At 36.4% G+C, this 11,272-nt stretch overlaps 1 protein-coding gene across 2 annotated transcripts in view; it reads right to left on the bottom strand.

Annotated features, from left to right (window-relative positions):
- The window catches only part of LOC107566873 (IQ motif and SEC7 domain-containing protein 1-like), a 224,830-nt gene that overhangs the window by 156,435 nt on the left and 57,123 nt on the right, over positions 1 to 11,272 (bottom strand). For both annotated transcript variants that reach the window (XM_016252467.1, XM_016252950.1), the window contains exon 2: positions 4,467 to 4,502. In XM_016252467.1, coding sequence (XP_016107953.1) covers positions 4,467 to 4,502 — 36 coding nt within the window. The remainder of the gene's footprint in view (positions 1 to 4,466; positions 4,503 to 11,272) is intronic.

Below are 11,272 nucleotides of genomic sequence, written 5' to 3' on the forward strand. Positions count from 1 at the left end.
CCCCCACATATCTACCTCACTATGTGGAAATATTTGCATAATGCCGCCCAAATGTTCACGCAAAGAAAGAAGGCGTGGTTTCAGTAACCGCAGTTAGAGTTGAAGCAGCCATGTCAGGGAGACGCTGTGTGTTTCTAGGCGAAAGCAAAAGCACTTTATTTGGCCTTCCGAAAGTAGATGCTCTTAGAAATCTTTAAGATGACTTACAACAGAACAGCAATGCATTTTATGGACGACCGTTTCGTGAACCTAGGAGAGGAGGTAATTCTGACTTTGCTATGACAATCTGGCGCTTCTGAATCAGCTACTGTTTTGTTATTAGTTTAAGTATTTACTATTGACTGTTCAAATGCAGAGTTTTGCGCATCGTGTGTGTGTGTGTGTGCGAGCGAAAGAGAGAGCGCGAGAGAGAGAGAGAGCGCGAGAGAGGGAGAGAGAGAGAGAAAGAGACAGAAAGAGATAGAAAGAGAGAGAGCGCGAGAGCGAGAGAGAGAGGGGGGGTCACATCACAGTGGAGTCAGCTGTTATAACCGTGGCTTGTGTACTGCACACATACCAGCTTCATCACTGTGTCTGTCACGCGACTCTGTTCCCCTTTCGGGCTCGGTCTTTACATTTATTTTGAAAGATGAAGCTCGCGATTATGGTAAGGGGCGTTACATTTCCGACGAGTGCTTGCTGTGTTCGGCCAATCACAATGCACTGGGTCAGCTGGCCAATTAGAGCAGACTGCGCTTGTCGGAAGGAGAGACTTTGTAGAAAACTAAGCATTTGAGAGAGGCAGGGCATAGAGGACCTACAATAATGTACAGTATTTGAAAAATAATGTGTTTTTTTAACATTACAGCATGTCAACATATTCTGTTACACCAAATACACAAAATAATGATCTTTAAAAAAGCATCATATGACCCCTTTAAAACTAAGAGTGGTTTCTGTGAAATATAATGCAGATCAATATTTTTCATGAGACCTCCACAGTTAAAACTCTAAAAACACACCTGTCGCACCCAGTGTAAGAGACTTCTTTTAAAAACAAAAATGTTCCTCAAACTTTTGAAAGTTAGTAGGCTATATACAGTACATTACAATATGTTTTAATTCCCCCCCCCCCCCATTTTGTCTTTACATTTTTATTTCATTTTAGTTTTTACAATAATATATAAAAAATATTTATTACTTTGTCCCCCTCAATATTTACTGTATGATTTCCGCGATGTGGAAAACGCAGAATCCGGTCATAAAAACGGAATTTACTGTATAACGCGGAATGTCACGGAATTTGCCAACTTTTGGATGAATAAATCAAAAGTAGGTGAGTACACTTTAATCAAAACATGATATGGTCTAGTGTCTGTGAATATTAAGCTGCAAAAATACTATTTAAATATGAAACCTGTATGTTCTGCGTGTCTCTATGTGAATGAATGGCGCAGACACACGGTTTTGTTTACTACACACATACTGAAGCACGTGTGATGCTTGCGGTGTTTTCAGCCTCTGCCAACTCAATATATGAGTACATGAACACATTGTCATTTATTGTTGTTTATTGTCATATCATATACAAACAGAAACTCAAAGGTCTTCACAGTGACCTGTCAAAATAAAAGTTTGATTTAACTTAAAGAAACTGTGAAAAAAATGTATTACTAAATGTAATGATAGAACTACTACTACTAATAAAATTATTATTAAAACATTATTTTCAAGGAATATTTACCAGAAAAATTATTTACCAGAATTTATTTACCAGAAAAATGTAAACACACAACACAGTATTTCTGAAAAAATAAATGAATAAATAAAATAATACTTAATTAGTTTTAATAAAATAGCTTATTTAGAAATGTTTTGATTATTAAAATTGAATGAACCCATTAAAATAGAATCCAAAAAACTAATGGAAAACTGAATTTGGTAAATTTTTGTTAAGAAAAGTTTCGTTAACTTTTAATAAATTGCTGTTAAATTATGCAAGTTTCATGATTTCAATTAATTAAACATGCTTTCTGATTAATACAATTTAATTTAACCATTAAAACAGACTGTAGAAAAATTTAAACAGAAAAAACTAAATCCAGAAAAATTTTAATGGAAAAAATGGAATTTGGAAAAAATATAATGGATTTCAAAGAGCCATACACAAGGGGGAGGCAACACTGTTAAATCAGCCAAGCAAACATGTTTATCAGCTGATGCAAATCATCTTTGTTCAAAAAGACCAAAGACCAGCTGATATATTGGTCCATTAAAACACAACACTCTAACATTTCTTCCCAAAGGTCTTATACAGCCAAATCATACATCTGGTTCATTCACACCAACACAGGAAAGAGTTTTAACTTTAGATTCATATCTGACTTGCTTTTCCAATTCAACAATCTTATCAAGTTTTCCATGTTAATAAGACAGATCCGGGGGAAGAACACTAAGCCAAGAGACTGTCGACACAGGGCCTTTGGTTTTCATACAGGCTAAAGGCTAAGACAATAAGGCTTTCCTCTGGCTAGAAAATCGCCTGGTTTGCTCGCCTAACAGAAAATACACAGCGATCTTCCCCAATTATGATTATTCACCCTCGATCCCTTACAGCACTTCACCCTAAAACTAATAAGTGTCATCCATCTGCAGCCAGATAATTTGCAAATTACCGACAACAACTTTTGTTGTGTGTTATCGTGTATAATGTTGTTGCACAAGTCCAATATTCCTCAAGAAGCGCTCCTTGGGGACAGCCTCTCGCTTTGATAAGCAATTTGAGCTTCTTTTGCAACAATTTCCTCTCCAGTGCTCAATTCAAACTTCCCTGGCTGATGAAATCTGGGATCAACAGCAAACTCCGAACAAGACCGTTCCAGTGGCTCACAAAACGCTACGAGTGTTGAAGAGGACCTGCTGGATGTATGGGAGAGTCCCTGAGGATTTCATTGCTCCATCTAATCTAATGCCACCTCAAGCTGGAAGGAAGCGTTGAGGTACATTGATTCACACGCTATAACACTGCAGCGCTGAGAGAGGATCTAATTAAGTCTGTTAATAACCTAGTGTTGATACAGCCGTAAATGTTCAACCGAATGGATACAGCAGCAGTCGTCTTTCTGTTCGACTTGAGCTGCAATACAACGGTGCCCACGAATGTTATTAACAAAGACCTGCTTCACAGGTGCTCTGAAGACCCGTCCTTTAAGAGAATCTATCACAATGATGTAGAGACCCACGGCTCAAAATTGATGGAAAAAATGCTCACGATGTCTTACTGAAGAGCCATGTAGACAGATAGTACAAACATGTCTTATTTTTGCCACTTGGCACTTGAGCAATAACTCAGCAATCTCAAGATGATGAAAAGGTTTAAAAGTTTAGGGTTTGATTTTTTACAGTACAGTATGTGTGATATTTATGGCCTTCAATTTAAAAAAGTGCTTCACAGATGTGCTTAGCATATGAATAATAATTGGGTGATGGACAAATAATATTATTACTATTTTAGTAAATAAGACTCTGAAATATTGACAAAGAATTCAGGTTTGTAGTTGAGTGCTTGTTCATTTCCAAATAAAGTAAAACAAGAAAACTAATTAATATCTAATGTCTTGCTGACAAACAAAATGCTCAAATGAACCTGTGACACACATAATGTAATATCTTTATCCACTGTCTGTCTTTAGATTTCAGCAAATAAATTAATAAACACATACATGATGACTCAATCATCAAATCAAATAAATTATTTGTTGGTCTAGTCGTTACAATTTCGCTTTGAATGCGAAGTGGTTTTGGTACTAATCTATCATATTATTGTCAGTAAGACACATTCATTAAAATTTAATAAGAGGAATAAAACTGCTACTAACTATAGCACACACACTAACAACATGAAAACTTTTTCTAAATTATACATCACTGCCACAAGCTATTTTAGAAGGTAGTGTATACAAACCTGGCCATGCCATATGGGGAATAAATGACTAAATGCCTAAGGTGATATTTTGCCTAGATAAACTCTCCATTCAAGGCTTTGAATCAAATCGGACAAACAAAAAAAGCGAAAGCTTTCAAAGGTACGACCATGATTACACAATGCCCTTGAACATAAATTTAAAAGCTTAAAAATAATCCACATAATCCAAAAATCAGACCTAGAAAAAGCAACAAAAAAAAACTCTTCACTGGCAGGTTTTTCAACAAATCCCCAAATAACAGAAACTGATACAAATCTGTAATGGGGACAATTAGGATGTCCGTCCAAGAAGTCAATGCGCATTTGAGACAGGATGCAGAAAATGTCAACATACATGCATGACTCAGTCATGGAAATGACATGTGTCTAGTCTACTAAATAACATGCATCGCATAATTTGACATGGCAATGAGAAATGCAGTTCTCAGAGCATCTACAATGAGCTTTATGATGACAGCAGAAGAGCCAAAATCCACAGAGAGAGTGTCCTCTCCTAACCTACCTGACATTTGCGACATGCAAGCCCTCACTTTCATTCCTGTGGGGGACAAAAAAGAGAGACACAGAGTTAGAAGTTGAAATTTTGAAAGAGGCAGTGAAAAACTTGACATCTCAAACTTCCAACAACAAAAAAAATCCCCATTGTACTGACAGAACAATAGCTGTCTTGTTGTTTGGAACCACATGGGCTACACTCTAAACCCATCTACAGTATGAATGCGTAACTACAGTGTGCCTAAGTGATGCAAGCAATAACATTCAACGTGACCGGTGTAGTCTGATTCACGAACAAATGATTCTTATGAACTCATTCTTCAAAGTGAATTAAAACATACAGTACAACCAGTGTAAACTGATTCACGAAGAAATTACTCTTATGAACTCATTCTTTTAAGTAAATTAAAAACACACAGCATTTCTTGAACAAATGACTAAGTCTGCCCTTTAATGAATAAATCAAAAACACTCCCAAACTTAGCGGTTTCAATACATGGCAACTGAACTGCATTTTTCAGGCATTTATATTAGCCTATATATTTTCATAACATACCAAATGTTAGATAGCTCCCTAATAATTTAGAGCAATGACTGAAACAATCTCTTTCACATAAGCAAAATGGGCATTATAACAATGATATAGGCTACACTTTTAGATTAAAGATTTAAAAAAAAAAATCTATGTATATGATTGGTTTTTAATTGTATATAGCATAAAACACAATTGACTGATCAGCTGTAAACATTTTAAGGACAGGCATAGATCACCATCACATTTATACAATTAAATTCGGTCTTTTTTAGGAAGTAAATAAGCATTCACCATTCTGTATATACCCAGACTCAATAGCAGAAGGTTCTCTGTATGTGATGGAGAGCTCTAATATTCACATTTGTGACTGGCAGATTACCTCAGGCATCCCCTAGCCCAAGCCCTTGTTTAATAAATCACAAGTTTATCTTTGAGAAAAAGGCTTTGTCAGAAAAGCTATGGTCCTCATTGGACTAAAGGTGCCGGCAGCCTCGCTCTCAGACAGATGCCAGAAAGCTTTCTGGACAGAGAACTGGTTCTGATCCCATTACTCAACAAAATGGTCACACACAATGAAAACTGTGTCAAGAGCTGTTGAGGAGACCACTGTGTTAATATTAGGAGTGGATGGCATTGACATGTCTCTGGGAATGTCAAAAAGCTGTGTAGTTGGCCCTAATAATAATTGATAGGAATTCCGGGTGTGCTTTTTTATTATTGGTCATCTCTGTTACCTCAACAACGGCCTATTCCCGACTAAGAGGATGGCAGATTTCAAAACTCAATTTGTAGCATTCTATGCAAGCTGCTAGCAGACTCATACGTCAATGAATGCGGCGAACCGCTGACATGGCAGTTAGCGCTTTAGCTCACCTGTCTGGACTGCGAGGATAAACTAGTGCCAGGTTGCAAGTAATACTTGGTCATAAAATAAACAATACACTTTACATTAATTTATAGTATGTCCCCAGATTTGTTTGTTTTGATTCTGCTAATTATTAGCACTGCTAACTGCAAGTTCAGCTGAAAACCCACTGCTTGGTAAAATAATTGACTAATTAAGCAGTCACATATATATTGTTGTTATCTGAAAATTTAGCATATATTCCTAATTTATAAGTACAGTAAGATAATAAAACAGCCTAAGAGGGTCATGGGTGGTTCATTATAATGGTTAAGCGAGTGTTGGTTTTGAAATAGTGCTGTAATAGTGGCAGGTTAATATAATACAGTAATAGGCAAATTAAGCAATTAGGCAAATGAGGCAATGCAAGAGGGAATGAGAAGATCCACAATGCCACAAATGCACCTATACTTTGCACTAAATTGCTGTTAGCGATGCCTAACAGGACGAAATGAACCTTATTGATCTCACATTACTGTACTTATGATTGCTTTAATTTGTAAGTGGTATGCCAAGCCATTATGTGTTATAGAAGGAAAAATAGATAATTAAATTAATAATAGAGTACATGAGTGACCACACACTCTCTCAGCAGCTGTGGTTCCAGAAGTACTACAAATAAAAACAAGAAAAAATTGTGTACATATTTTATGAGTCAAAGAACTAATGGTGTAACGATGCAATCAAATCAAATATAATCGTACAAATTTTACATTACGACTATATATATGGTTTTAATAAATATAAATGAACAGATTTATAAATAAATATATAATATGTACATTACCGTTCAAAAGTTTGCGTTTGTGGTCTTTTTTTTTTGTTTGTAAGAAATTAATACTTTTTTTCAACAAGGATGCATTACAGTGACAGTAAAGAAATTTCAATTGATACAAAATATTTCTATCTCATCCTAAAATAAATGACATTTTCTATACATCTACTATAAAAATATTTATTGAGCACTAATTAGCATATAAACATGGTTGTTAACTTGTAATAATCTTTCACGATATTACTGTTTTTACTGTATCTTTGATAAAGTAAATGAATATGATTTGTTTAAAACATCTTTTTAAATTCTACCAACCACAACATTTTGAACAGTAGTGTAGTTTGAGATAGGAAGACAGACTCAATTAAAACTAAATACTTTGTTTATTGCTATGATTTTTCACACTGACTTGTGGTTCAAACAGAAGCATATAACACGGCTTAATCTCAGAGCTCATGGTAGATCAGCCTTGAAAGGTTTAGACGTTAAAAATCAATTTCTCTATGAAGAAAATGAATTAGATTTTTACTCTAGAACTCTCTTGCACTCTACAGAAACAACGACAACAAACAAACAAACATCACCCCTATGAATGTTCAAACAGAACTGATACCACTGCACTCCACTGAAACAGCTTGAAAGTCACAATAGGAAACCTGAAACCTTTGGCAGACAGTTGGCTAGAAGACATGACCTGTTTATTCTTGACAGAAATGAATTTTAAGGGGAAAAAAATCTCCATCTTTTTACCAACAGCAGAAATGCTGCATTCCATTCAATGTTTTCAGTAGACAGCTATACAGATGCAATTTCTGCTATGCTTTTGATTCCAGATCTTAGGTTAGCTCTGGTTAACCACCAGCCAAAAGCCAAAACGGGGTCAGACACTTTAAACTAGAAATAAAACAGATGATCGAAGGTATTTTCAACATTTGTAAACATGTAGAAAACTCTTTCTTAATAAATAACATTTATTAATTTTTCAGTAGCAAATGTAACTTTAAAGGAAAAAGGAAAGCCTAGGCCAACCAAGATATAGATGAGTTTGTTTCTTCATAAGAACACATTTAGAGAAAATTATCATTACATCACTTGCTTACCAATGGATCCTCTGCAGTGAATGGGTGCCGTCAGAATGAGAGTCCAAAACAGCTGATAAAAACATTACAATAATCCACACATCTCCAGCCCACCAATTAACATCTTGTGAAGCGAATAGCTGCATGTTTGTAAGAATCAAATCCATAATAACTCTTCACCATGATGGCACCTATTCACTGGTGAGCAAACGATTTAATGCTAAATTTCTCCAAATCTGTTCCAATGAAGAAATAAACTCGGTAACACTTTAGTATAAGGACCAATTCTGACTAATAATTAGTTGCTTATTAACATGCCTATTAATAACATATTGGCTGTTTAGTAGTACTTATAAAGCATATATTCTGCATGACCATAATCTACATCCCTAATCCTACCCAATACCGAAACTTCATAACTACCTTACTAACATTTAATAAGCAACAAATTCGGAGTTTATTGAGGCAAAAGTTATAGTTAATGGTTTGTTAATAGCGAGAATTGGACCTTGAAATAAAGTGTGACCTTAAACTCATCTACATTTTCGATGGCCTGAGAGTGAGTAGGTTTTCAGGCAAATTTTCATTTTTAGGTGAACTATTCCTTTAACACATTGAGCAGAATCAGCTTGATCTTTGTTTTGAATAGTCTGAATTACTTTAATCAGCAAGTGTCAAACTACAGTTCTTACAATTCAGCGCTGCAGTTCCTGCAGTTTTATTCAGCCAATTTTACCTTGAATTTGGTGCTTGGTGAATGTTAATTTTGGACCCGGCCTGACGTTCGCTTTCTGTTACACCTAATGCACCCACTGTTTTGAAGAGTTCTGAACTTTAATAAGTAAAATGAATTAGTAACACCTTCAATGCAAATGAAATGCCATCTTAATATTAAAAGCCAGAGAACAGGTCTTACACTATGATAAACCAGAATACTCCAGATCATCATCAAAAGAAAGTCAGGAGAGTCAGATCAGTTCTCAACAAGACAGCAGTTAAAAAAAAAATGAAGAAGAAAAAAAGTTCAGCGTACTGGGGGCTTTTTAAAGTGAGCAGACTTTGGACTCCCTCCACAAAGTGTGAGACGAGCACAAATCTAACATCACAGCTCCAACACTTCAAAGCCGTGGCAGTGCCTCCCCACAGGAGTGGCCATGGAACAGATGTCTGAGAAAAATGCTGCACAGCAATCGTTTTGTGGCCTCCAGTGACTCTGGTCAGTGTTTTAAAAAAAATCTCCAGAGTAACAGACCACATGACGAAGGACACAAAGATAGCACAGTCTGAAGGTCTTGTATGTCGTCAGCGACAAGAAAAAAAAGAATTATAAGAATTATATTTCAATTCTTTTTTTTTTTTTGATAGATGGATCGTGAGAAACCGACAAAATTATTTGAAATAATACAATATTTAATCCACAATATTTCAACCATCCATCCATCTTTTCTGGCCTAATGAAATCACTGGACCTCATGCATCATGATATCGAAGAGCGATGCCAGTCCAATGAAACATAACACTGCTGCTCAATCACCACAAAACAAGGTTATAATGACCCTAATCGTTATCGCTCTAATGAGGTCCTATCAAAATCAATCATCATTTCTAAGCTTGTTTTCATGGCATGCTTATGAACACAATTAAATCAAAGCATTTAATTTGAATAACAAATCATATCTACCCATATACGCGAACAGGTTATGCTCAGACAGCTTATTGATATTCACTGTGTTATACAGCTGCATGTGCGGATAAAATATAAGGGTTGGACAACTCTCCAGGCAAAGACGATGATGGTTTGACAGTATAGCAGCCACACAGAACCATCAATACTACAGCTGTCTGCTCTGGGCTAATGCAAGACCTCCCAGATTCAGACACTGATATACATTAATAGCAAAGCCCCATTACACAAAATATTACACTGAATGACTGCTATGACTATCATCATGGGCACATCTGAGCACCACAAGATTTGAGTAAGTGTGGCATTACTTACACCAGTTGTTCTTGAGCGGTTTTGCTTCAGGATTTCAGATAGCACAAAATTAAACAAAAATGTCCATAGTGGTGTTGTTATTGTTAAAGGGGTCATATGACGTTGCTAAAAAGAACATTATTTTGTGTATTTGGTGTAATGCAATGTGTTTATGTGGTTTAAGATTAAAAAAACACATTATTTTCCATATAATGTACATTATTGTTTCTCCTCTATGCCCCGCCTTTCTGAAACGCGTCAATTTTTACAAAGCTCATCGTTCTAAAAAAGCAAGGTGTGCTCTGATTGGCCAGCTATCCAGTGCGTTGTGATTGGCCGAATGCCTCAAGCGTGTGACGGAAAAGTTACGCCCTTTAACATACTGTGATGCCATCTCCCAGCAGGACGAGACAAAACCAATAAAACCCATTACAAATGAGGCATTTGTTGCATCCAGTGGGGACATAATTACTTGATGTCTTTTTACACATTGCGTTGCGTATCGCGCTGTGTAAACATAAAACCATGTCTGCATTTGTGATTGGAGAAACAACAAACAACAAGCCTACTCTACACTGCTCAAAACTCGCGTTTGAATCATCAGTGGCAAATTATTTCAATATAAAAAAAACTTCCTTACAGGCTGTGAGTCAGAAGTGCCAGACTGTCCTTGCAAAGTTGGAACTGCCCAACTTTATAGAAACAGCCTTTGTGCCACAGATGCATTGTAGGCTACTGGTTCAGGAAACAGTCCTCATCCTCCATAAAATGTGCTGCACACATCTGAATATTTGGGTTGAACTGTTCTGGAACAGTGTTGTAAATACAACTTAACCACTGATTTCTAGTTGTGTCCTCTTTTGGAAGGCCAAACAAAGTAGTTTAGCTTTCACAACGAAACACACAGCGACTCCACGACATGGTAGCGGCGGCAACAGCAAAAATTAACCCTTTGACGCGTACAATCACACCGGTGTGATCCGTCTTGGATGGTCCCTGAAGCGTACGATCACACCGGTGTGATTAGAACTTTCAGTGCGTCACGTCATCAACTGCTGAATTTACATCCGCTTTCGCGCTTTGCCTGGCACGGAGCCAGATCAGACGCGCTAAGCACTTGTCATATTATCGCAAATATTAATTGTTTTCAACCATATAATACTTATTTTAGGTTTCAGACATTTAAATACACATAAGTACTAGCAAAACCATACATTTACAGTTTGTAAAATGCACACTGATGTCTATGGAAACGACAATAATGATCCTTACAAATATAATCTGACGACATGTTTTTATTGATATCATATGCATATTGTGTAGGTAACTATAAAGTTTACTCTGCTCTTCTCCCAGTTTACAGGAGACCTACTTTAACGTGTTTCGGGAGGAGAGGATGAATTTGCGCGTTGTAAATCCTACAGCTCGGATTCAGCGCGAACTAACATGGCGGCGCCCATCACCCGGTATCGATCAACTAACACGGTCGATATAAAATTGTTTAAACTACCAAATAGATTTAATTGCACATATTTCAGAATC

The sequence above is a fragment of the Sinocyclocheilus grahami genome, unplaced genomic scaffold (genome assembly GCF_001515645.1).
Source record: "Sinocyclocheilus grahami isolate Dianchi unplaced genomic scaffold, SAMN03320097.WGS_v1.1 scaffold3.1, whole genome shotgun sequence".
Classification (NCBI taxonomy): Eukaryota; Metazoa; Chordata; class Actinopteri; order Cypriniformes; family Cyprinidae; genus Sinocyclocheilus; species Sinocyclocheilus grahami.